At 41.6% G+C, this 27721-nt stretch overlaps 1 protein-coding gene across 23 annotated transcripts in view; it reads right to left on the bottom strand.

Moving 5' to 3' along the window:
* Nucleotides 1-27721, bottom strand: part of KCNAB1 (potassium voltage-gated channel subfamily A regulatory beta subunit 1) — a 532662-nt gene that overhangs the window by 447448 nt on the left and 57493 nt on the right. For 9 of the 23 annotated variants that reach the window (XR_014076908.1, XR_014076910.1, XR_014076907.1 and 6 more), the window contains exons 1-2: nt 16230-16303; nt 13854-14043 (exon numbers count right to left, since the gene is read on the bottom strand). Coding sequence is in view for 4 of the 23 variants with exons in the window: in XM_081570608.1 (XP_081426734.1) it covers nt 13854-14043; nt 16230-16302 (263 nt within the window). In the remaining 19 variants the exon portion in view is untranslated. Of the gene's footprint in view, nt 1-13853; nt 14148-15048; nt 15129-16229; nt 16304-27721 lie in introns of those variants that run through there. The other 14 variants (XR_014076897.1, XR_014076905.1, XR_014076895.1 and 11 more) reach the window with 5 other exon arrangements.

Genomic DNA, 27721 nt, shown 5'->3' with positions numbered 1-27721 from the left:
TTTAATTTTTTTAAGTGAAATATTTCAAATTTGTAATTAAAAAAAAGAGGCTCTTAAATACAACCCAAATTTTCTTAACTAATTTTTCCTCAAATTGCTCACCCTTCCAGACAAAACTGTGCATGTATCTTGTGAGAGGATATTGAGACAGAGAATGAATGCCATCTTAAATGATATGCAGTTTTACTTAATGATATTACATTCAAAACCGTGGTGCACCCTGTTGTCAGGAACAGAGTGACTGGCTTATCTGCAAGAAACCTGCAAGTGCATTACAGAAAAACATATGTAATGATTACATTGTTGGAATGAACATACTCTCCTAGATGCTCCTTTTAAAAACGCACACCTGGCCAGTCTGAAATAACAGACTGAATAAGTGAGCTCTCTTGGCTCTCAAAAGGGCTCCCTGGCCTTTGGGCCTGATTCTGCCGCATGAGCTGTCAGCCAGAGCCCTTGGCTGCTACCATGGGAAGGGATGACCTGCTGCACTGCAGCAACCCCACCTCACAACCCTGCGGCAGAGAAGCTGTAGGGAGCCTCCTGGCTTATTCAGCCATACATGATTCTTGGGGCAATTAAAAAAAAAAAAAAAAAACTCTGAGAGGTTCAAAATGGAAGCTAAGCACTCATGAGTTGACATTTGCAAGGCTGTGTTCCAAGTGCCTGCCAAGCTAATATCACATCACCATCTACAGGTTTCTGAAGGACCTTCGACCTTCTTAGTAAAACAAGTAAGTGAGGTCCAAGCAGAGAAGCCAGAAGAGATTTACCCACTATGTGGCGAAGGCCAGGTCAGTGAGTCAGGCTCCAAATGAGAGGGAAAATGTTGAAAGGAAAGGAGTGTCTTAGCCCCTCACTGTTACAGGAAGCATCCAGACTCTACCTCAACACCTCCTTTACTCTGCACTGACCATGATTCGGTGGCAGGGACTAGCCAGCTGTTCACTTTGCCTGTTTTTTGCTCTTCCTAGCCACACATTTGTACTATGATTCCCAGCCTCCCTTGCAATTAGGTATAGTCATGTGACTGAATTCCAGTCAACGTCACTTTTACCTACAGCTACAACTTAAAGTGATTCTACACATAATCCTCCATACTCTCCTGTATTCTGGACCGATGTCAACACTCAGCTACCAGTCAGCTTAGTAAAAAAAGCTGAAGATGATGAAACTTTCATCAGCCTGGGCCTAGATCTGACCTAATTGAAAATTTCTATTCTTGATAACACTTACATGAGAAGGAAATAAAACTTTCTTATATCAGGTCAGTGAAGCTTCAGGATTTATTTACTAGCAGCTAGGTTTACCACCTGAATGCAGAGTTCCAAAGATTAGGAAGGACAGATAAGAAAGCCTTTCTCGTGATCAATGCAAAGAAATGAATTCAGTTCAGTTCAATTCAGTTGCTCAGTTGTGTCTGACTCTTTGTGACCCCATGGACTGCAGCACGCCAGGCTTCCCTGTCCATCACCAACTCCTGGAGCTTACTCAAACTCACATCCATTGAGTCAGTGATGCCATCCACCCATATCATCCTCTGTTGTCCCCTTCTTCTCCTGGCTTCAATCTTTCCCAGCATCAGGGTCTTTTCAAATGAGTCAGTTCTTTGCATCAGGTTTCAGCTTCAATATCAGTCCTTCCAATGAACACCCAGGACTGATCACATTTAGGATGGACTGGTTGGATCTCCATGCAGTCCAAGGGACTCTCAAGAGTCTTCTCCAACACCACAGTTCAAAAGCATCAGTTCTTTGGCACTCAGCTTTCTTTATAGTCCAATTCTTACATCCATACTTAACTACTGGAAAAACCATAGCCTTCACTAGATGGACCTTTGTTGGCAAAGTAATGTCTCTGCTTTTTCAAATGCTGTCTAGGGTGGTCATAACTGTTCTTCCAAGGAGCAAGCGTCTTTTAATTTCATGGCTGCAGTCACCATCTGCAGTGATTTTTGAGCCCCCCAAAACAAAGTTTGTCACTGTTTCCACTGTTTCTCCATTTATTTGCCATGAAGTGATGGGACTGGATGCCATGATATTAGGTTTTTGAATGTTGAACTTTAAGCCAACTTTTCCACTCTGCTCATTCACTTTCATCAAGAGGCTCTTTAGTTCTTCACTTTCTGCCGTAAGAGTGGTGTCATCTGCATGACTGAGGTTATTAATTTTTCTCCCAGCAATATTGCTTCCAGCTTGTGCTTCTTCCAGCCCAGCATTTCTCATGATGTACTCTGCATATAAGTTAAATAAGCAGGGTGACAATATACAGCCTTGACGTACTCCTTTCCCAATTTGGAACCAGTCTGTTGCTCCATGTCCGGTTATAACTGTTGCTTCTTGACCTGAATGCAGGATTCTCAGGAGGCAGTTAATGTGGTCTGGTATTCCCATCTCTTGAAGAATTTTCCACAGTTTATTGTGATCCACACAGTCAAAGGCTTTGGCATCAATAAAGCAGAAATAGATGTTTTTCTGGAACTCTCTTGCTTTTTCTGATGATCCCGTGGATGTTGGCAATTTGATCTCTGGCTCCTCTGCCTTTTCTAAATGCAGCTTGAACATCTGGAAGTTCACGATTCACATACTGTTGAAGCCTGGCTTGGAGAATTTTGAGCATTACTTTACTAGTGTGTGAGATGAGTACAATTGTGTGGTAGTTTGAGCATTCTTTGGCATTGCCTTTGTTCAATATTGGAATGAAAATTGACCTTTTCCAGTTCTGTGGCCACTGCTGAGTTTTCCAAATTTGCTGGTATATTAAGTGCAGCACTTTCACAACATCATCTTTTAGGATTTGAAATAGCTCAACTGGAATACCATCACCTCCACTAGCTTTGTTCGTAGTGATGCTTCCTAAGGCCCACTTGACTTCATATTCCAGGATGTCTGGCTCTAGGCGAATGATCACACCATCATGATTATCTGGGTCATGAAGATCTTTTTTATACAGTTCTGTGTATTCTTTGTGTGCAAAGAAATAGAGGAAAGCAATAGAATGGGAAAGACTAGAGATCTCTTCAAGAAAATTAGAGATACCAAGGGAACATTTCATGCAAAGATAGGCCCAATAAAGGATGGGAATGATATGGACCTAACAGAAGCAGAAGATATTAAGCAGAGGTGGCAAGAATACACAGAACTATGCAAAAAAGATCTTCAAGACCCAGATAGCCACAATGGTGTGATCACTCACCTAGAGCCAGACATCCTGGAATGTGAAGTCAAGTGGGCCTTAGGAAGCATCACTACAAACAAAGCTAGTGGAGATAATGGAATTCTTGTTGAGCTATTTCAAATCCTAAAAGATGATGCTGTGAAAGTGCTGCACTTAATATACCAGCAAATTTGGAAAACTCAGCAGTGGCCACAGAACTGGAAGAGGTCAGTTTTCATTCCAATCCCTAAGAAAGGCAATGCCAAGGAATGTTCAAACTACTGCACAATTGTACTCATCTCACACTCTAGTAAAGTAATGCTCAAAATTCTCCAAACTAGGCGTCAACAGTATGTGAACCATGAACTTCCAGATGTTCAAGCTGCATTTAGAAAAGGCAGAGGAACCAGAGATCAAATTGCCAACATCCACTGGATCATCGAAAAAGCAAGAGAGTTTCAGAAAAATATCTACTTCTGCATTATTGACTATGCCGAAGCCTTTGACTATGTGGACCACAAAAAACTGTGGAAAATTCTTAAAGAGACGGGAATACCAGACCACCTTAACTGCCTCCTGAGAATCCTGCATTCAGGTCAAGAAGCAACAGTTATACCTGGACATGGAACAACAGACTGGTTCCAAATTGGGAAAGGAGTACGTCAAGGCTGTATATTGTCACCCTGCTTATTTAACTTATATGCAGAGTACATCAAGAGAAATGCCAGGTTGGATGAAGCACAAGCTGGAATCAAGATTGAAGGGAGAAAATCAATAACCTCAGACATGCAAATGACACCACTCTTATGGCAGAAAGCGAAGAAGAACTAAAGAGCCTCTTGATGAAAGTGAAAGAGGAGAGTGAAAATGTTGGCTTAAGACTCAACATTCATAAAACTAAAATTATGGCATCCAATCCCATCACCTCATGGCAAATAGATGGGGAAACAGTGGAAACAGTGACAGACTTTATTTTTTGGGCTCCAAAATCACTGCTGATGGTGACTGCAGCCATGAAATTAAAAGACGCTTGCTTCTTGGAAGAAAAGTTATGACCAACCTAGACAGCATATTAAAAAGCAGAGATATTACTTTACCAACAAAGGTCCATCTAGTCAAAGCTATGATATTTCTAGTAGTCATGTATGGATGTGAGAGTTGGACTGTGAAGAAAGCTGTGCGCTGAAGAACTGATGCTTTTGAACTGTGGTGTTGAAGAAGACTTTTGAGAGTCCCTTAGACTGCAAGGTGATCCAAGAAGTCCATCCTAAAGGAAATCATTCCTGAAAGCTCATTGGAAGGACTGATGTTGAAGCTGAAGCTCCAATACTTTGGCCTCCTGATGTGAAGAACTGACTCATTTAAAGACCCTGATGCTGGGAAAGATTGAAGGCAGGAAGAGAAGGAACGACAGAGAATGAGATGGTTGTATGGCATCACCAACTCAATGGACATAAGTTTGAGTAAACTCTGGGAGGTGGCAATGGACAGGGAGGCCTGGCATGCTGCAGTCCATGGGGTCACAAAGAGTCGGACACAACTGAGAACTGAACTGAGCTGACAGCATTTCACATAGGTAGAGAGGCTGTTGATGAAAGGAGATGTTGTTTCAACTGTCATCTCCAAAGAATTCTTAGCGAGGGCTCCTCAAAACTATGCCATTTCCTCTACCCACAGAGCAAAAGCACATAATACAACAGTTAAAATCTTGTAAAACATTAACACAGGCCATTTAGTGACAACCATAATCTAAAACTGGAAGGACTTCGATAGCTGTTCCTGCATAACCCTCTGCATCCTCTTAGAGTTGGTATGAGAGAGAGATGGCCAAAGACTCTGACTCAAACCTAAAATCTGAAATCAAGCTGCTGCTGCTGCTAAGTCACTTCAGTCGTGTCCGACTCTGTGCAACCCCATAGACGGCAGCCCACCAGGCTCCCCTGTCCCTGGGATTCTCCAGGCAAGAACACTGGAGTGGGTTGCCATTTCCTTCCCCAGTGCGTGCAAGTGAAAAGTGAAAGTGAAGTCGCTCAGTCATGTCCGACTCTTAGCGACTCCATGGGCTGCAGCCCGTCAGGCTCCTCCATCCATGGGATTTTCCAGGCAAGAGTACTGGAGTGGGTTGCCGTTGCCTTCTCCAGAAATTAAACTAAATTCATCTAATAGAGGATAACGCTTGGGCACCTCCAGGAACTCTGTTCTTACAGAGCTCTTTTGATGGAGAAAAGCCTAGCCTGAAGAAATACTGCAGTCCATAGTCCACTCTATTGCTCAGCCCTTTGCGTTCTACCAGAGTGACTTCCTCTCCATCTGAGCTGCTCCCTGACATCTCCCAGTCGTTCTCAGGGCAATTGCAAGGACCTTACGTGGGGAGGGGATGCTGTGATTCCCACATCTCACATTAAGTGAAAAGGTGAAATTACTAATGTGACATCTCAGAACCATCTAAAATCAACCCAAATTCAGGGAGGAAATATTCAGGGGTTAAGAGGTGACATCTGTAGCCCACTATCCAAGTTTACATGCTGTTTCTATTGCTTAGGTGAATCTAACCATGGGTAGGCTCTTTGCTAAGTTTCCATTTTCTCCCACAAAGTGGAGATGATTAAAAAAAATAGTCACACCACAGATTATTAGAAAAGATTAAATTGAATAATATAAGCAAAGTGTTGGGTATATAATAGATATTCAGCAAGCAGTTGCTGATATTAGGAGAGAAAGGCAGATGTTATGGTGTTTGCAATGAACCCAAGAAATCCTGGCCAGGGTCTGGGAAAGCAGTACAGCTGTATCTATCCCTGTGTTTACTAAAAAGCAGATTAGGGGTAACCACGCTCTCAAGCCATGTTCTAGACTGGATTAGAGCCACTGTCTCAGGACAGAAGGTAATAAAAATAATAAAATAGTAAACATATAGTAGTTATAGTTCATATGTAAGTCATCTATATAGCATTTATATATAGATAGTGGTTTAAAGCATAGCAAGGATTTTTACACATACTATTGGATCTAACCTTTAAAATCCTAGAATATAGAAAATGCAGATGTTTTTATTTCCACCATACAGATGAACAAATTGAGGCTCAGAGATAGGACATAATTTGCTAAAATCCACACAGTCATCAATAGAGCCAGACTTTAAGTCCCAGGCCTCTCTATTCCAAAGACGATGGATTCATCCTCTCCGCGTGGAGAGAGGATTTGTCAGAGAGACATTTGATCCTTGCTAATCAGAAAGGATTTTAAATGAGGACATAAAAGAAAATCTTAGAAGAATGGGGTTCTCAGTGAAGCAGGGAGGGAAGCAGAATGTTAAGATCTTTCTCCTAGAGATGAGGGATTTTCCCAGGCTCCAAGAACACGTGGAAGGAAGCCAAAGAAAGGAAGACTGTGGAGGTAAAGCCATGGATGAAAGCTGATGGAACTCCAGAGGGGAATGGTGATAATAGAACTTGCTGAAGGGCCCTTCCTTTGCACTTAACATCATGCTAAAGCTTTGATAGATATCCTATTTAATCCTCCCAGTTCTATGCATGTGTAATATTGTTATTCCCATTTTACAAGTAAGGAGACTAAGGTCCACAGTCATATAGCTAGTGACTGGTAGGTAGTGCACAGTGGAATCAAGGTTCAGATCTGGCTTGGTCTGACATCAAAGCTCATGTTGATCTATCCCCAGTTTATGTAGCCCCAGAGGCTCATAGATAAAGCAAGATGTACAGTGTCTCTCATTGGCTACTCCCAGGAGTGCACAAGAAGCTGAAGGGTGAATGTAAAATTAATAAACCAAGCTATATAAAATATACCTAAGCTGTATAAAATGAAACTAAGCTAAATTTTAAAATCATAGCATGATGTCATCTCACCCCAAGAGAAGTAGAATATTCAATATGGAGAGACAGAACTATAAAGACTAACCTTGGACATGGAGTAAAAGAGCAATGGCTTAGAGAGGTAACCTGACATTCAAAACAACAGTACAATGAGCTGGGAAGCAATCTTTCTGCATGCTGAGTCTCTCAGTCATGTCCAAAACTCTTCTGGACAGTAGCCCGCCAGGTTCCTCTGTCTATGGGATTCTCCTGGCAAGAATACCAGAGTGGGTTGCCATATCTTCCTGCAGGGGGATCTTCCCAACCAAGGGATCAGACTCATGTCTCTAGCAGCTGGGAAGCTCCCAAGTGGCACTAGTGGTAAAAGAATCCGCCTGCCAGTGCAGGAGACACAAGAGATGTGGGTTTGATCCCTGGGTCAGGAAGAACTTCCTGGAGGAGGAAATGGCAACCCACTCACAGCTTAGGGGAGATGTATTCCACTCCAGTGTTCTTGACAGGAGAATCCCATGGACAGAGGATCCTGGCTGGCTACAGTCCATGGGGTTGCGAAGAAGTCAGACATGACTGAAGCAACTGAGCACACAATCTTCCTAGCATGTGTCTAAAATCACAATAAACTATCCAACAATGTCCTCATATTTTAATATCTCTGGAAATATACTTCTATGTAATTTCTCATATAGATATTCTAACAGTTAGAGATTTAAAGAAAGTGTGCCCGCTCTAAGAAATATATATATCATCTTTTTTTTTGAAAAAAAAAAGAGTTTTCTCTTTAACAAAAAAAATCTAATCAAGAGTGTTTCCTAAGGAAGAAAAAATTGATTTAAAAATTTAGAGTTATTTCATTGTAGCCTATTTCTATCCCTCTATCATCCCTGATATCATTTTACTGGTGCTGTTCACTATGTTCTAGGTTGACAGAGGAGGGAGGAAGGGACAGAGGGACCAAAACTAATCACATGTCCAATCTACAGCACACGTCTTATATCATTTACCGTAGTCTCCTGAACTAAGTATTCTTTTTTTTTGTTTTTTGTTAACTGTGACAGACTTTATTTTGGGGGGCACCAAAATCACTGCAGATGGAGACTGCAGCCATGAAATTAAAAGACACTTGTTCCTTGGAAGAAAAGCTATGACCAACCTAGACAGCAATTAAAAAGCAGGGACACTACCTTGCCAACAAAGTCCATCTAAGTCAAAGCCATGGTCTTTTCAGTAGTCATGTATGCATGTGATAGCTGGATCATAAAGAAAACCGAGCATCAGAGAATTGACGCTTCCGAACTGTGGTGTTGGAGAACACTCCTGAGAGCCTCCAAGGGGCTGTCCAAGGCTGCAAGGAGATCCAACCAGTCCATCCCAAAGGAAATCAGTCCTGAATATTCACTGGAAGGACCGATGAAGAAGCTGAAACTCCAGTACCCCGGCCACCTGATGGGAAGAGCCGACTCATTGGAAAAGACCCCAATGCTGGGAAAGACTGAAGGCAGGAGAAGAAGGGGACGACAGAGGATGAGATGGTTGGATGGCACCATCAACTCGATGGACATGAGTTTGTGTATACCCCGGGAGTTGGTAATGGACAAGGAGGCCTGGCATGCTGCAGTCCATGGGGTCGCAAAGGGTCAGACACAACTGAGCAACAGAACTGAACTGACTCCTAGTTTTTAAAAAAAATCCATACAGTTCTCCATAGTGGTTGTTTCAATTTACATTCTTACCAACAGTACAGTAGAGTTCCCTTTCTCTACATCCTCTCCAGCATCCTTTGTTTGTAGATTTTTGATGATGGTCATTCTGACCAGTGTAAGGTGATCATGAACTAAGTATTCTTATGTCTACTTGCAGACCCAGAGTACAGTCAGACTCCATAAAGGGGTTGTTGTTTGCCTTGTGAATACAAACTGCTCTCCGTTTCTATTCCATACATTCTTACATCTGTGTCTTTGCTCACACTCTTTACTCCACATGGGTTGCCTTCCCTGGCCTCCATTTCTTCTTGCTCAAGTCCTGCACGTCCTGCAGTTCCAGATCTGATCACTGCAGCTGGGAGCTCTCCTTCCTCTGAGCTTTGTTATGACCTTCATTTATGTAGTACTTCTTATTTACACATATTGCTCATCTCCCCTAAGATGTACCTAACTTGAGGGCAAGATTCTTAACTAATTCACCCTTGTGTCACCTTCAGGGCTTTGCACAGAGAGGATGCTCAATCAATAGCTGTTCAGTGTTTGTTCCCTGACTGCAGACTTGATTCTCAACAACCAGATCTTCCTGCATAAGCCCAAGCCACAGGGATCACCTGCTGCCAGGAACTGAATCCACCAAAACTCACCTGGGAGCTCTATCCTCCCATAGGACCACATGTGATCCTCTGAAAATACATAGAAGTAAATAACTTCTAACTAGGCAGGAAGTCTTGGCAGCAGAGACAAAATATTAGAAATGTAACTACTCTTCAGGTAATAAACATTTATTAAGATAGTAGAAATCACTATTGAAATGCTATAGCTCAACAATCACTCATATGTTGTCTTGTCCTACTAAATGTCCAGTCAGTTCAAATGAATAGGTCAGCCCTGGTTTGGAATGTTAATTCTGATAGTATTTAAAAGCTCTTTCTATTCGGTCCCTAAGCCACTTTTCCCTAGGAGGGTGGTGATCATATGAATTGCTAGAAAGTCTCTGTAAGCACACACAATGGGCTCTCATAAATATTAATTGAGCACAACAGGATCCTCAGCTGTCAGGTGTTAGGTGAAGTGCACATTTTTGCTAGATATTTTGAGTCACCCTAACTTTACTTATCTTCATGAGCCTAAATATACCAAGGACAACATAGGGTCTTGTCTTAACCCTTATTCCAAAGTGTGTGAAAGCAAAATACATTACTTTTCAAATCACTTCTACATTATCTCAAGAGTCCTTTATAATGCTATTAGCCCTCTTTGCAGTTGAAGAAACTGAAATTCAGGAAGGTTAATTAACCTACCCAACACTTTGTTAAACTTTAAAACTCAACCTTTATAGACACTATGTAGTACAGAAAAAGCAATGAGATAACCACTCTAGAATATTACCAGAGAGAATGTACACTGAGAAAATATTTTCAAAAGCAATTACATTAAGAATAAATATATATGTATGTATGTATAAATAATATTGTATATGTAATATTTACCCATTAATTCCACTTCTAGAAATAGAGCCTAAGAAATAATCAGAGATATGATTTTTTAATCTCATATAAAGATGTTTGTTATAATATTACTTATGATAATGACAAATAGTAAAATAAGAATAGCTAAGCAATAATATAGCTATAATATGTAGTCCTTGGAAATTTTTAAGTGGTTTTTAAGGTAATAAAATAATCTGACATACTATTAAGTGAGAAAATATAGTATGATTCCAATTCAAAAGGCTAGGGTAAAGCACAGCAAAATATTAGCAGTGATTGTCCTTTCTTTTTTATATGTTTCTGTTTTCAAAATTTTCTACCAAGTTCAGGTGTTACTTTTGTAATCTGAAAAATAATTTATTTTAAAACAACAAATAAATTAAAAATCACATCCACAGTTACACAAGAAATGAAAGTCAGCCCTTTATCTTCAACTTCAGAGCTCTGGTCCCTGAACCACCCTCCCTCATTCTGCAGAGTAATGAGCCATCATATAAAATACATCAGCATTGCTGAGTCATCAGACAATTATGCAAAATAGCCAATCAGTATGAAGTAAATTATATTAGATTGTTTCATGTGTAATCTTATGCAGACATAGCCCCAGAAAGGGAATCAGTACCACTTAACTCCAGACTAATGTGCATTGTCTGCCATGATTCCTACAATTTTATTTCTTAAATATACTAAAACTACTGGACCCTCCTCTATCTGTAACAGTTTCTTCCAATCATCTAATAATACCCTTTGTTTCAAATTAAAGTTACCACCAAATCTGGGCATAAGACAGTCCTCAAATTCCTTATGAACTACAATTAACCTGCTATAAAATATTTTCATTCCATCTTCTCAGAAAAGAAATTGGAGTGAGAAACCTCTCACTAGCAATTCTTTGTTGATGGCCATTAACCAATGACACAAAGAATTATTACCCATAGCAAATGTGTAATGTCTTCAAGGACTAAAGTATTTCATATTCTGTCCTGTAAGTAAAATTTTACAGTGGATACATTTGTTTATATTATATATTATTCATGTTTATATTCTACACACAGGTCTCTAATGGAGATATCATTCTTGGGCCATACTGTTGGAAGAAAGGACAATTGGAAGTCCAGAAAAATTCCTGTAAGTTCTTTACTGGCAACATCTATAAATGAAAGAAAACCAGGTGACTTGGGGAACTACATGTCCTATTGCTTACATTACAATTTGAAAGGACTGTACATTATAATTGATTATTGTCATCACTTCACTAATCTCAAGAACTCAACTAACATTGGGGAGTAAAATGGAAAGGAGCTGGCGATGAGAAAAATTGTCTTTTTTGAGTTATGCACACATTGAGATCTGCAATAAATCTAATATATGAATGGGCTCAGTGCCACCTGCACACACTAGTTTTCACTTGGAAACATCATGCTGTAAAACTAAAGGAGGAGGAGACATTTTTCATTTTTGATGATGTACGAGAGACATGACTTTCACTGTTCTTTAACACAGTCACTAGACAAGGGACTCAGGCTATTGTGAATCAATGATTAATAATGTGTCCATTGTTACCATGGAAGCCTTACTTCTGGATCATCTCCCCTGAATATGGGACAAATTACTATTGTTTGAGTAAAGCAGAAAAGAGTAGAGCTTGTTTTTCTTTTCCCAAGTTGCTGGCTCAGACTGATATGTTTTAGTTGCTAAGTCATGTCTGACTCTTTCTCAGCCCCATGGAATGTAGCCCACCAGGCTCCTCTGTCCATGGACTTCTCCAGGCAAGAATACTGGAGTGGGTTGCCATTTTCTTTTCTAGGTCAAACTGATTACCTTAATTTATATTCCCCTCTGACCTGATAAATGTTATTCCAGTATCAGATAATAGTGTAGGAATTGTATAGTCCTGTGTTAGACTCCTTTAAGGAAAGTTTCTGGTCTAAAGTAAAACAATATGTTAAGAATGGCTCAGACGGTAAAGAATCCAGCTGCAATGCGGGAGACCTGGGCTTGATCCCTGGTTGGGAATATCACCTGGAGAAGGGATTGGCAACCCACTCCAGTATTCTTGCTTGGAGAACCCCATGGACAGAGGAGCACGGCGGACTACAGTCCATGGGGTCGCAAAAGAGTCAGACACGACTGGGCAACTAAGCACAGCACAGCACAGTGTTAGACTCCTTTAAGGAAAGTTTCTGGTCTAGAGTAAGTAAAAGAATATGTTAAGAAAGGAAAACATTATCAAGCTTTTCATTTGCCGCCTAAGTCTTTTTCCAGAAGTTCTTTAATAATGGCTTTAAAATTTAAGATTTATAGATATGAGATACACTGCCAACACTGACAAACTCTTTCATGCTTCCTTTGACTGAGATCATTCTTCTTGGTCCTTTATTTATTATCTCTATTGGGATATTATTATATCCCAAACATAAGTACACAAGCTTACAGGAGCTTCAGACAAATCACTTCAGTCATAAATAGTAAATGTGTTTCATAGAACACTTATACACACTTTATCTTGTTCTAATTTTTAAATGCTGATTTTTAAATTGTGGCTTAGATTTGGAAGTAACTTTTATTCTTGCCTTGAAAAGGTTTAAAAAATGGAAGTTCTGGCATTTTGTAGTCCAACAAATTTTTAATCTATATGCATCAGTTAATTCAATCACTAAATATTTTCCTATAAGGTCTTTTAGGAATTAGAAATATAAAAATGGGGCAGCTCAGAGCACACTGGGATGCTTTGATACACATAATACATTCTGGAATTTCTATGCTACCACAGTTTCTGCAAAAGTTTTCCCTGCTTTGACAATTTCATTGAAACTATTTTTCACTTCTAATGAATTTTTATTGCCACTTAATAAAAAGTTACCTTGGCCTTTATTTTCAGGATCATTTTCCTTGCAAAATTATCTTTAATTCCTAAGAGATTTTTTGTAGCAGTTACACTGAATAGCATTCTTAAATTTCAGGATTCCAGACACTTTTACTCCACATATTTTGCCTTATAACATTGGGATTTGTGAAATTATTCCTCCCCTGCATTATTTGAAGCTGAGGCTGAGAAAAGGACAGAGAGAAACTCTACAGGGATCTGTCTTACATTGACCTCCTTTTTAAAAAGTACCTTTTTCTCCTGATGATGTCTGTCTTAGACAGGGGGCCCAGACCCCCAGGTTGGTGGCCAGTGTGTTCTAGTCTATACCCCCATTGCATGCTGAGCTCTCATTCAACAAGTTCTCACTATTCAACTATACACTTTTCAAACAGGCAAAACATATTTCCCTCCCTCATCCCCAAGTTCTCGAGGTGAGGGAAGTGGAGAAAGATTGCAAAGTTTTTGTTATTGTTTTGGAAGGAGGCATTTTAACACAATTTTTGAACTCCTCTGAATGTTATTTAAGACCAAGCTTAATGCCATACTTCTTCTCCCTCTCAGCTCTTGAGTGCTCACTGCCTCCTTACAAGGGGTGTTTTCGGAATAACAATCCAGGGAGCATTATTTGCCATTTTCACCAAGTTCCTGCTCTTTACAGTTACACATTTGGAAATGTCAATCATCTGTACAAGACAGTTAGAGCTGTTACATCTCCAGCAGCACGGGAAAAGAAACCCAAGCACTCACTCTGGAGAGCAGGGTCAAACAGGGTCTCACACAGCCGGTGCAGGGAGGGGGGTCTTACCTGTGAGGCATGCCGGTGGCGTAGGCAGTGGTGTGCTCGGTGGACAGCTCCCAGAGTTTTAGGTACCAGTTCATCTCCACTTCTCGCACCAGAGCCAGTTGCCGTGCCCTGAGTTGAGTTTGCCCCGAGGGGCTGAGGCTGCTGTCTTTCCCATTTTCTGCAGCTTTCTTGGGAGATTTGTCTTTGCTCCCTACAGAAAACCCAGATAGTTTCCTTAACTTGGGATTCTCTTCTGAGATCTGACCCCCTGCTGCCCCGGTCCGGGCTGCCAGCATCCTGGATGTTTGAGTCTGTCTTTCAGAAAAAAATTGAAGTCACTGTCATCAAAGTAATTTGAATTGATTTTTCTGTTTCTGCCTCCCTCTTCTCTCCTGTCCTCCCCCATCCCCTTAACCTTATCTTGCCACAAAGCTGTAATCGAGCCGAGTCTGCAGCAAGGGATGAAAGGGTATCTCTAACTTTCCTGAGGAAGAGCTAAGGCGGCCACTCTCTGTGAGATCCTGGAACATGGAAATTTTCAAAACAACCCCCAGTGACTTTGTAATACTGAAGCATTATGGTGCTGTTTCTTATACAAAGTTTGGAGTTCTTCTTCACTTAACAATGATAACTTTGAACCTTAGATCATTAGAGTTTTGTAAATTATATTTGATCATCATATTAGAGTTATAAAAATATGAGGCTAATGGAGGCTCATTAGGCATTCTTAATTAGAGTCCCTTTAGAGTTTTTAAAGTTTTAATGTGAATTTCCTCAAATAAGTATAACAATATCACAGCAAGGGCAGGATTATCCCTTTTGTAATAATTAGCCTTAAAATAATATTTTCAATCTATTTTATAATCTTTAGGGAAAAGGAGGTTTTTGAATATCAATGAGCCACTTAACATATGTCAAACATTCTTTCATTTCTGCAGCCTATCATAACAGATTCAGTCATTAATCCTCTCAGTACTTGTGATGGGTAGAAGCATAAGAATCACTTTGCAATTGAGGAGACTGAGATGAAGTTGGAATTAAAAAAAAAAAGTAGATAGGAAGTGGTGAGAGCCTATGTGTGCATGGATGTGGATGTGGTGGTGAATGTGCCCACTACACATGAAAACTAATTCTGAAGATGAAAAGAAAATTCAGTTAATGGCCCTTGTGCTTAAGATGAATGAGATTGACTCACATGCCTACCAACTAATCTCACCTCTGTCATAGCTCAGGAGACAATGATATCAGTGCCCAGTTAGGTGTCTGAAGTGAAGTGAAAGTCGTTCAGTTGTATCTGACTCTTTGTGACACCATGGACTATACAGTCCATGGAATTCTCCAGGCCAGAATACTGGAATGGGTAGCCATTCCCTTCTCCAAGGGATCTTCCCAACCCGGGGATTGAACCCAGGTCTCCCACATTGTGGGTGGATTCTTTACCAGTTGAGCCACCAGAGAAGCCCAAGAATACTGGAGCAGGTAGCCTATCCCTTCTCCAGGGGATCTTCCTGACCCAGGAATCGAACTGGGGTCTCATGCAATTGCAGGTGGATTCTTTACCAACTGAGCTATCGGAAGTCCACTTAGGTGCCTACCGCAGTTATTTGATGACACCCAAATCCCAAGCTTCCCTGCTAGCTCAGCTGGTAAAGAATATGCCTGCAATGCAGGAGACCCTGGTTCAATTCCTGAGTCAGGAAGATCCCCTGGAGAAGGGATAGGCTACCCGCTCCAGTATTCTTGGGTTTCCCTGGTGGCTCAGATGGTAAAGAATCTGTCTGCAATGCAGGAGACCTGGGTTTGATCGCTGGGTTGGGAAGATCCCTGGAGGAGAGCATGGCAACCCACTCTAGTGTTCTTGCTTAGAGAATCCCCATGGACAGAAGAGCCTGGCGGGCTAAAGTCCATTGGATCACAAAGAGTTGAACATGGCTGAGTGACTAAGCATAGAACACACACACAATTCCCAAGCATCCAGACCTAGTCAGCCTCAGGGTCTCATGTATCAACTGCCTCAGTGTCTATTACATGTAAAAAACTCAGGAAAGTTAGTGAATTTCTCTATCTATTGAAGATCATAAATTATAAATCATGGAGGTATATTTAGGTCTTATAGCCTCTGAGACTGGCAGCAGAGGAAGAGGGAGGCTCTTTTTAAAGAGTTAGCTCTACTGGAAAGCTTGTTTGTGTCTCTGAGGATCTTGGCTGTTAGTCAATCAAAGCCAAAAATGAGAGAACAGCAAATCACACCATGTGCACTGTCCCATATTCAGGTAAAAGTGGTTTAGTATTAGTATCCAGGTAGTCTAGGATTAGAACCATGACCACCAAGCCATGGCACCTGAAAGAACTACCAAAGGGCAACAAGACAGCAACCAAGCACCAGATCTGTCCCACCTGAGGCTGTGCAAAACTGTAACACCAGCAGCCTCTCCAGTTGCTCTCCCTGCCCTTCCATCCCTTGAGTCATTGGAAGAGCTCTGGCAACATGGTATCCATAGCAACAGATTCCTGAAAGTGTAGACTCTGGGAGACAGTCTCCCTGGACAGATATCACTGGGGATGTGTCAACAGTGGGCTCTGCAATGGAGCTGGGCAGGGTTGGGGTCTATACTCATTCAGCCAAGGGGGTCTTCACACTTCCCTTGGCTTGCCTTTCTCGAGAGGCAGGGCTGTTTAAGAGCTCCGCTCTGGAGTCAGACTGCTTGGATTTGAATCCTAACTCCACCACTCACCTGCTCTGTGATCTTAGGCAAATTACTTAAGCGACTGTGCTTTAGTTTCCACAGCTATTAAAAAAAAACAAACAAACAGATAATTATATGTATGTAGCAGTTTTTAATTACAGCCCTCAAATTCTTCAACATCCCTTTCATTGAGAGGTGGGATCTGTTTCCCTTCCCTGAATCTCGGTGGGCTTCTGACTGCCTTTGTTACTGAAAGCAAGTCTGTGTGCCTGACACACAGGGAGGCTAAACCATATCAAAACGTCAGCATTTGGAGCAGAGAAAGGTTTATTTCAGGGCCACGGGAGGAAAGGGGTGGCTCATGCCCTTAAAAGCCTTAAACTCCCCAAAAGCTTTCAGCAAAGCCCTTTTATAAGAAAGGTGAGACAGGAGCACAGTTAGTTGTTGCAAACTTCTCAGTGTCAGATTCTTTATTCTTGAAGTCAGGTCACAATATTTCTGTAAACCTCCACCAGATAAACATTATTCTCTGTTCTGACAAGAAAAGGCAAAGTCCCAAGGCTCAGATCTTTCCCTCCGAGGACCAGGCCCCAGCTAGGAGGAATGGGTCCCTGTACAGGCCGGTTACCCTGCTCAAGAGCATTCGCCTAGCACCCAGTCTGGGTCCTCCCACCAGTGCCCAGGCTGGGAGGCAGATATCAGCTGGTGGCACCCTCAGACCCAGGACCCCAGACCCTGCCCAGCTTTCCTCACTGAGGGAGCCAGGCACCCAGGACCTAGCAGGCCCTCAGGCTCCTCAGGCTGCCCGAACGGGTGGCGGGGCGGTGGGGGAAGGGGAGAAGAGGGAGGGGAAGTGGTGAGGTCTCACCGGCTGTCACCCAAGGTGACTGCAACTGCTATTAAGTGCTGGAGATGGAGGAGAGGTTCACCACTGCCTCAAGGCCTGGGCCAGTGGGCAGCCACAGTGAGCCCTGCAGAACACAGCCTTCAGCCTGTTCCCAGCCATCTCATCCACTGGCCAGAGTCCAGAGAACCCAGGGGAGAAAAGCACCATCTGCCTCTCACCTCACTCTCCACCCCGAGGACCACTGTCCAGTCAGCCACTGGTAGAGCTTGACCTCTAACCCTGCGCTGAGGATCTTGGTAGCTAATGGTCTCACAAGTTAATGGTCTCTAGAGCTAAGTCTCGTGATAACAGCCATGAACCTGCCCCACCCCTATTACACTTTGATCAGTAAAAGGGATGCTAGATGACTTCCACAGCTACATCAGAAAGGCTGCGTGGCTTTCACCTACCTTCCTTCATTCGGGAGGAAACTAGATATCACGTCAGGAATCCAATTACCTTGATAATGTTCTGGTGGAGAGTCCCATGTAGGTGCTCTCATCAGTAGCCAACGTCAACCACCAATTCTGGGAGCTACAGGGCTTGGTGAACCCTTGGGTAACTTGAGTCCCAGCCAACATCCAATTGGGATGGACAGAGAAGCCTGTCCATGCTGTCCATAGGGTCACAAAGAGTCAGACACTACTGAAGCAACTTAGCACAGCATAGCACAAGTGAGAACGGTACACACAAGCCCTCATTGCGAGCTAAATAAAATCATTGCTTTATTGCCACTATTAAATTTTAGATTAATTATCCAGCAGAAATAGTAAACATCGTTAAAGGTTTATATCCTTATTATAAACCTTTAACAAAATACAAACTACTTAGAACAGGGTCTAGCATATATTAGCATTTAATAAGCATTAATATTTATTCTCCAGGTTAGATACTATTGCAGCACTAAATTTCAAACTTCTGCTTACGGTTCCCTTTTAAATTTTTGAAAAGCTAAGCATCAACTTAAATATTTTAAATATGCAACCTTTGTCATCTTAAATTTAAATAGTCACAAAAGATGCCACATCCAGCATATTATAAGTATTGCTGCTTTTAAAATAACATTGTTACATCACTATCTTAAATATCCCCAATGGAACTTAAATGCCACAGCTATTTGATATCTATCATCATCCATTTAAAAAATTCATAAGCATGCTCTTCTTTAGCAGTTGGAAATCTTACATTCTGCCTTTTTCTCTCTGAACTTGTTTTTCCAGTCTCTTCCTCAGCCATAATTTTACCTGGATGTAAAATACCTGTATGCTGGAAAATATTTTACAGATGTCCCTATCAAATAACTCTCTGCAACAAAAGTATGGGCATAAAATGATAAATTTTTATTTTCTATGTCCACAAGACTCTATTATAAAGTGTCTTAGAGACTGAGTTATTGCAACATTATTGGATATAATTGGTTAAAACTAGATTTTCTAAATTTTGATGTTATTGTTTAATAAAAAAATAAAATTTTATTGAAAAAGTGTCTTTTAATGACAAGGATAGGGTTGGGATTTTTTCTGAATTAGCCCACACTTCTTTGCAAATTGCCAATTTAAGGACCAGGACCCAGAGATATGGAGAACAGTCCTTTCCAGCACCAATAATCTGGATTCTATCTAGGAGCAAACACTCTATGCACTGAATATTTCTTAAGAGGTCAGTTCCTGTCACTCTCACTTTATGATATTAATACACAGCACATGGGCTATTTGCTCCACTAAAGCCTTGGATTTTTTTTTTCTTTACCTGTCTGTTGCAAGGTTAGTTTCTTTTGTTAATTAGCTAACCATTTTTACTACCTTTTAAATACTTAGCACTGTGTAGTAAGTCACTTTGTATTCCTACAGCATTTCTGCTGCTTTAAAAGGCTACACATTTCTTTAGAATGTCATTGTTGAAGGAAAATGTAGTTTTTCTTGATAGATTTTAGGACATTGCTACTTTTAAAGCATGCAGAAACCCTCCCTGATAATGTTTAAGTGTTTGGCAAACAAACAAAACATATTGAAACCATTTGTGCAATGTGTGCCAAAAGCTATGCTATCTCTGCAATCACCGCTTAAAGGAAATAACAGAAAAAAACACACTTAGTGTGGAGAAAAGGGAACCCTCTTACACTACTGATAGGAATATAAACTTGTGCAGTCACTATGGAAGACAGCATGGAGATTCCCTAAAAAACTAAAAATAGAGCTACCATATGATCTAGTAATGCCACTCCTGGACATATATCTGGAGAAAACCAGAACTCAAAAGATACATGCATCTCAGTGTTCACAACAGCATGATTTACAATAGCCAAGACATGGAAACAACCTAAATGTCCATCAGCAGAACAGATAAAGGAGATATAATACATATATACAGTGGACTACTACTCAGCCATAAAAAAGAACAAAATAATGTCATTTGCAGCAACATGGATAGACCTAGAGGTTATCATACTGAGTGAGGTAAGTCAGAAAGAAAAGGATAAATATCATATGATATCACTTATACATGGAATCTAAAATATGACACGAATGAATTTATTTATAAAACAGACTCACAGACATAGAAAACAAACTTATGGTTACCAAAAGGGAAAGGTGTAGGGAGGCATAAATTAGGAATCTGAGATCAGCAGATACAAACTACTGTGTATAAAATAGATAAACAATAAGGTCCTACTGTATAGCACAGGGAACTATATTCAATATCTTCTAATAAAGTAATAGAATATGAAAAAGAATATATATGTACACACACAGAGATAAAACAGAATCACTTTTCTATATACCAGAAACTAAAAACATTGCAAATCAACTACTTGATTTTTTAAAAAAATGCTTAACAGAAAAAAAGGAAAGAAAATACTCCCTCTATGAGCATTTATAATCTTTTACAGAATCTAGAGAATTAAAAATCATCTAAACTTTCTATATCTCCTCCCCTTTAAAGGAGAATAATGGTTTTAAAAAGGAAAAATAGAGAGTGTGCAAAAGAGGAGGTAATTATTTTCTTATTTTTAAAAGTAGACAAGATCTGATGGTAAGTGCTACTTAAATTCATGGTCTCCAACCTAGGCAGGCCCTATTCCTTGGCAGCAACCAGGATCAATGATATTTTGTGATCTTACAGGAAACATTTGGGATCTCAGACCAACAATAATCCTATTCCCATCATTGCCCTTTATTGCCATAATTTACTCAAATTTCTATCTTTAAAACTTGAAAGACCACTTGTTAATAGACTTAGAAAGCACTTCCAGTTCATAAAAGCTATTATGGGGTCCAATATCTAAATCTACTCCTCACTTGTTGGAGTTCTGAAAATGGTGATGATTTTGGTCAAGTTCCTGTTTAGGTCCATTGCTTGGTTCCCATCCTAGGGGCTGACCCTAATTCACTCACTCACAATAAAAATAACACACCTGGACTCTTAGCATGTGGTCCAGTATGAGCTCAAATATTTCTTTAGCTCCACATTGGAAAAGTGACTAATAGCCCACATTTCTGATGTACCATCTCTACCATTTGTAGGCTGTTACTGCCCTGTTACCTGGTAGGAAAAATGACTCCATTTCCCATCCACTCCTGATCCTTAGGAGTATCACTCCGTGTAAGAGTAAATTCAACTAAAATATTGTGTAGAAGCCGTTTACTGATATTTTCCAATGCGATGATCACACTGCCTCAAGTTAATGGGAGCCTCACTAATAAAATCCACATGTATTATGAATGAGAACATGATTGACAAAAGGAAAACAAGATATGTATTTAAGGAAGTGGTTGTCTATTCAAAAGATAGCCTGAGAGGTCACTTAAATCTGGAGAAGCAGAAATAGTTTAATGGGATTTCACATCAGACAGAGGTTAGTGGCCCAAGCTCTGCTGCAGATGAGCTGTGTGACCTGGGAAAGTTGATTAACCTCTCTGAGTACCAGTGTCCCCATTGGCACAAGGAGGCAGTACAGATTACAATATTTCTATGAGGATTATAGATAATGAGGATAAAGTGTAGTGCTCAAAAAAAACTATAGATATTATTATGATAACATCTTATAATTTATTGTTACATTATTTACATTTTAACGCCTAGTGAAAAGTGAAAGTGTTAATCTCTCAGTTGTGTAGAACAATTTTGGGTCCTTATGGACTATATAGCCTTCCAGGGTCCTCTGTCCATGGGATTTCCCAGGCAAGAATACTGGAGTTGTTTGCCATTTACTCCTCCAGGGGATCTTCCCAACACAGAATCGAACTGGGGTCTTTTGAAATGCAGGCTGCATAGCAGGTAGATTCTTTACTGTCTGAGCTACCAAGGAAGCCCTTTAACACCTAGTGTTTTGGTATTTTTTTAATGTGTCAAGGGATTCATATATACTTTGACTTAACAATGCATATGGAAGAGTTTGGACCAATTTTTTGGCCCAATGTTTTTGGAGTCTAAAAGCTGGTTTACATGTAATTGCCCAGTACTAGTGAAGTTTAAGGCATAACAGCAGGGAGCTCTTTATTCCATGATATCTGGACCTAATTTAAGACAGCCCGCATAGGTTGGTTAATGGTGAGGAGACTAGAAACAGGTAACTTAAAATATCTAAGGTAACTTAAAAGGGCTCCAGTGCTGTGACTGGCAAGGATATGAATAGGAAAATGCAGGAGACCAACAGGGACCTCAGACTGAACACACCAGCAGTTAGGTGGCAGGAGGGGACCCGCCCATCCACAGGGCTGAAGACACTCCAGAGCTGCTCTCTGCTTCTATCATTCTATAAAGGACCCTAGAAAAGGTTCTGGGACACTGGAATTCTCAGGTGCTATAAGGGATGGGGACTCATTGTCTTTGTTCATATTCACATTATCAGTACAAAGACAAGTTTTTGCTACTCAAAGTGTTGTCCAAAAGCCAACAGTGTGGCAGCACCTGAGAACTTACTAGAAATGCAGGATTACCCCAGACCTAATGAATCAGGACCTACATTTTAATAAAATCCCCCAGGTGATTCATATGTGCATTGAAGTTTGTAAAGTAATAGTTCCCAAACATTGGGAGATTGTGTGTGGAGGGCTAAGCAATGTGGAGAATGTATAATTTTTGAGCAGTACAAAAGAAACTGAGATGTAGCAAGGTTTAGTAATTTTCTAAATTCACCGAAGCCTGTCTGATTCCCCAAATCCCTGCTCTTTCATTTTATTGAGTAGGTGCTCTTTAAACATAAGTTGGATGCCTGGTAAAGAATATGAAAATGAAAGTGTCAATTGCTCAGTCGTGTCCAACTCTTTGCAACCCCATGGACTGTAGCCTGCCAGGCTCCTCAGTTCATGGAATTCTCCAAGCAAGAATACTAGAGCGGGTGGCAATTGCCTTCTCCAGGGGATCTTCCCAACCCAGGGATCAAACCCAGGTCTCCAGCATGGCAGGCAGATTCTTTACCATCTGAGCCACCAGGGAAGCCCATTAAAGAACATAATTTCTATACAAAATTTCCTTCTGATAAATGGGGGTTAGAAGGGGTTAGATGGATTTACAGATTTTTCCCAGCTGGCTGGAGATAGAGGAGGGATATAGAAATCAAGCCAAGGCAAGTGATCTCCCATAAAGCACCACAGGATTCTCTATGCCTTGAGCCCTAGACCCACTCCTGGCCTTGAGCTCCTCTTTGGCCACAGACGCTACTTTCTGCTTCACAGAACCTGAGACAGCCCCCCCACCGTTGTCCTGACACCAAGTGCTAACTGCCACATCCTCTATGAAGCTCTGATGTGCCACATCTACATTTTCCTGTGGATTTCTTTTGTGAGTTATACCTGAAGAGTAAGTGTGGAATTCTGGCATTAACAATGTTCGACAAGGGCTTCCCTGGTGGCTCACTGGTTAAGAATTCCCCTGCCAATGCAGGAGACATGGGTTTCATCCCTGGTCTGGGAAGATCCCACATGCCAGGGAGTAACTAAGCCCATGTGCCACAACTACTAAACCTGTGCTCTAGAGCCCAGGAATCACAACCACTGAAGCTTGCACACCCTAGAGCCTGTGCTCTGCAACAAGAGAAGCCATTGCAATGAGAAGCCTAAGCACTGCAAATAGAGCGTAGTCCCCACTCTCCACTCACCACAACTAGAGAAAAGCCTGCAGCCATGAAGACTCAGCACAGCCAAAAATAAATAAAAATAATAAATCCCCCCCTTTTTTTTTAGAAAAAAGAGAGTATGAAAGTTATTTTCTAATAGCAAAAAAACCCCAATGTTTAACAAACTTTTCAGACTCATAACCCATTTTCTTTCTTAAACATAATTTTCTAAAACATAAAAGGAATAATCAAATTCCTACTAAAGATAGAAAGCTTGATTCAGTAAAGGATGGTACGATCCTCTAAACAGATATGCTGCCCATCTGGGGCTAGAGAAGTTCTGTGTCATCCCATAAAACAGGATATGTGGATGTGGAGACTGTAGACAAACTTCTTCAGAAGATGGCTGTGATGTGGGAGGAAGAATATGATGGTAGCTAAGAAGAAGTAGGTGTTGAGACAGAGTTTCAAAGATGGGACAGGTTAGAGCAATCTGGTTTGCCAGAAGGCAGGGAGAATCCAGTGTGAGGGACAGGCTAAAGATTCTAGAAAGAATAGACAACCAACATAACAAGGTCCCCAGGTAGATGGGTCATGGAATACAGAGCGCAAGTAGACCCCGTGGCCTCAGGCAGGGGCTGGATCATCCGTTAATACAACAGGAGAAAAGGTGGGAGGTGGATGGATGCAGATGCAGGAGGGTTTCAGCATAATGGAAGGAAGCTGAGGAGGTTGCCTTCTGGTAATCTGTTCTCTCTGCAACATAAGAATGAAGGGATCACTTCCTTCCTGGGCATGAAGGAGTCATTGGCGTGGCCGTGTGTTTGAGGAGAGGATATGCTTGGGCATCTTCCAGCAGGTAACAGATGGCACACTCCAAAGAGTTTAAGCAAAAATAATTACCGAAGAGGAGAATCACATAGATGTGGGCTGGGTTAAGGGAACAAATAAGGGAGGATGACATACAGAGGAACTAGCAACACTGGGCAGGGAGAAGGAAGGGAGCCTGTGAGTGCTGGAGCCACAAACAGGTAATTACCCGACGGAGACAATGATCAGAGGGACTCGGCCGTTGCCGGGCCCATGGTGAGGTAGAGAAAAAGCAGGGAAATAGAAAACCCAACCTCTTTGTCCTCATGCCCTCTAATTTTTTTGCCGGTGCCTCCTGGACCAAACTCAACAGGAAGCTAGAGGGCAAGAAGCCAGATGATGTCATCTGTGGAGGTCAGACAGTCAGGGCCCAGAAAAGCCATGGTGAAGGATGGATCCACAAGAGAGGCAGCAAATAAGCAGCCAGTGGAGGCTGTTTGAAATGACTACTATGAAGGATGGACGGATGCTGCCCAGGTATGGGGCTGCCCGAGGTTGATGTTGATGGTCATGAATTTCAGGGGCACCTGTCAGTGCAAGCTTGGGATTGTCCCTGTAGTGCTCAGCAGTCCAGGTGTAAACATGGAGAAACGGGATGGTCTGGTTGACCTGGAGTTGTGGGGTTTTTTTCCAGGCAGGTCAGATGGAAGTACAATGAGGGGTCATGGAAATTGCCGCTGGAAAGACATGTGATGGATAACGAAGTGTGCATGCATGCTCAGTCACTCGGTCGTGTCCAACTCCTTGCAACCCCATGGACTGTAGCCCACCAGGCTCCTCTGTCCCTTGGATTCTCTAGGCAAGAATATTGGAGTGGGTAACCTATCCCTTCTCCAGCAGATCTTCCTGACCCAGGAATTGAACCGAGGTCTCCTCCATTTCAGGAGGATTCTTTACCAACTGAGCTGTGAGGGAAGCCCCTCATAGCCCCTCATAGGAGTTGGTAAACAACTCCTCTATTCCATCTTAATAAAGCAACTCCTCTATTCCATGTAGATATCATTGGACTGTAAATCACAAGGTCCACATCACACAGGTGGCCACGTCATCCAGGCCTTTGTATTTTGAGCACTGTGGTATGCTGCTTACAAGCTACAATGAACAAAATCCAATCAGAGCCCTTCCACGGGATTTAGTATGTGGACACAGTGGGAAAGGCGGTCTGTTCTGTTGGATTATAAACCTGAGTCTGCTAGGGTCCACCTTGGCTCTCAGGTAGATAAAGTCTATCAGAAGAAGGAGGAAAACTAAAAGGCCATTTTTCAAAGGGACAGACAAGAAGAGCTGATGATGTTGAGAGGAAAAGTTCTGACAGCATTATTTGAACTCCTCATCCAGTCAAGTATGGCTCTACCCCTTGGACTTCTCACTTTCATGAGACAATAAAAACCATTTTGTGCTTTAGCTGGTTTTTACTGGATTTCAGCTGGTTTATATTGGGGCTTTACTGCTTTTCACCAAAAAGATGCTGAGGAATATAACAGTCTAGACATGTTGGAAATGCCTAGCTTGGCTCTGGGGTTGGTTGATCATTCAGAACACCAAGCAGGGTTTGGATTCTTCTTGTCCCCAGAAGGGTTCAGGCTGGTACCCACCCACAGGCCCCTCTGTTCTGATTTCCTTGAGCCCAGCTCAAGGGTCATTCTGCAAAAAGGCCACAGAGGCCATCTAGCCACCTATGGTCATCCCACCTTTCACCTTGGAGCTGATTCAGTTCAGTGTTGGAGCAGCTTGTGAGTGAATGATAACAACATCAAAAATGACAGAATCATGGACTTTTCTGGTCCCATACAATATTAGTATGTGATTAGCTGGCCAATTCCCTTAACTTTATAGATGTGTAAACTGATACCAAGGGGCCTAAGAGACTGAACTATGATTACCTGATTGTAAAGCAGTAGATGAGGTGAGGGAAAGAACCCAAAATTTATTGAGATGTACTGAGTACTTACCACATGTCACACTGTGGGTTTTATATACATTTCTTTATCCTTCAAACCATCCTTCAACCTGGGTTTATCACCACCATTTTCTAGATGGAGACACTGAGGTTACAGGTTTTAAGTAACTTGTCAGTGGCGAGGCTGGAATCCATGCCTCAGTCTCTCTGCCCCAAAGCTTCCCAGCTTTTTAAATTCCGTAGTGCCAGCTCCCTATTGCAAAGATAGAATGCAAATTTGAAGAGGAGTTATAATATAGCTTAAATTTGAAAGCTTCTCAAGTTGCTAACACTGGCTGGAATATACAGGAAGCTGGTCTCTCCCATGATCTCTCCACCATGAAATATTTCTACTTGTGACCTTTGGGAAAAATCTTAGCACATACTGTGCTTTTAAACAGTGAAATGTGCTACAAAAACACCAGGCTTCCAAATAGCTTTTTCTGTTATTCTGATGAGATAGGAGGAACGGAGAAAATCGAAGACTCCTTCACTGTCAAAATAAAATGTAGTTGACTACTGCCAAGGCAGTTATTCCTGGAATGTCTAATTATTAAACCAGAGGCTGTTATCGAAAAGTCAAGCATTTCATTCTTTTCATTCCAGCAAGAAGCCCTTAGGAAGCTCAGTTCAGCAACAGAGGGGGAAAAATCCTTCTTCTGAGAACTGTGAAAATCCCAATTTTATTTGAAAGAAAATTCTGCCATCTCCTTGGCAAGAGCTGCATAACATGCACAGTAAATAAAATAGGCTGACTCAAAAGACCACACTTTCCTCCTGGAGCCTGTAGGCCCCTCCTGGGCCTGGACCTGGGCCTGAGCCTGCCCCAACTCAGCACTGAAGGACATGCCAGGCACTGGGCACAAACCTGCAGGCTCTGACAACCCTCAATTCTTAACCCTTGCCATTTCTATCATTCCTATATGCAGTTAACATTTATTAACTACTAATCACATGCTGTGCATTATGTTAAGTCCTTGAGATGGATTCTCTTTCTCTCTCTCTTTAGCAGCACTGTGCCGCATTCAGGATCTTAGTTCCCCAACTAGTGATTGAACCTGTATCTCCTGCAGTGGAAGCACAGTTCAGTTCAGTTCAGTCACTCACTCGTGTCCGACTCTTTGCAACCCCATGAATCGCAACATGCCAGGCCTCCCTGTCCATCACCAACTCCCAGAGTCTACCCAAACCCACGTCCATCGAGTCGGTAATGCCATCCAGCCATCTCATCCTCTGTCGTCCCCTTCTCCTCCTGCCCCCAATCCTTCCCAGCATTAGGGTCTTTTCCAATGAGTCAACTCTTTGCATGAGGTGGCCAAAGTATTGGAGTTTCAGCTTCAACATCAGTCCTTCCAATGAACACCCAGGGCTGATCTCCTTTAGGATGGACCGGTTGGATCTTCTTGCAGTCCAAGGGACTCTCTCAAGAGTCTTCTCCAACACCACAGT

The sequence above is a fragment of the Giraffa tippelskirchi genome, chromosome 2, assembly GCF_054371585.1.
Source record: "Giraffa tippelskirchi isolate mGirTip1 chromosome 2, T2T-mGirTip1v1.2.pri, whole genome shotgun sequence".
NCBI lineage: Eukaryota > Metazoa > Chordata > Mammalia > Artiodactyla > Giraffidae > Giraffa > Giraffa tippelskirchi.
The sequence above is the reverse complement of the archived record's forward strand: the minus strand, read 5'-3'. Positions and strand labels throughout refer to the sequence as shown.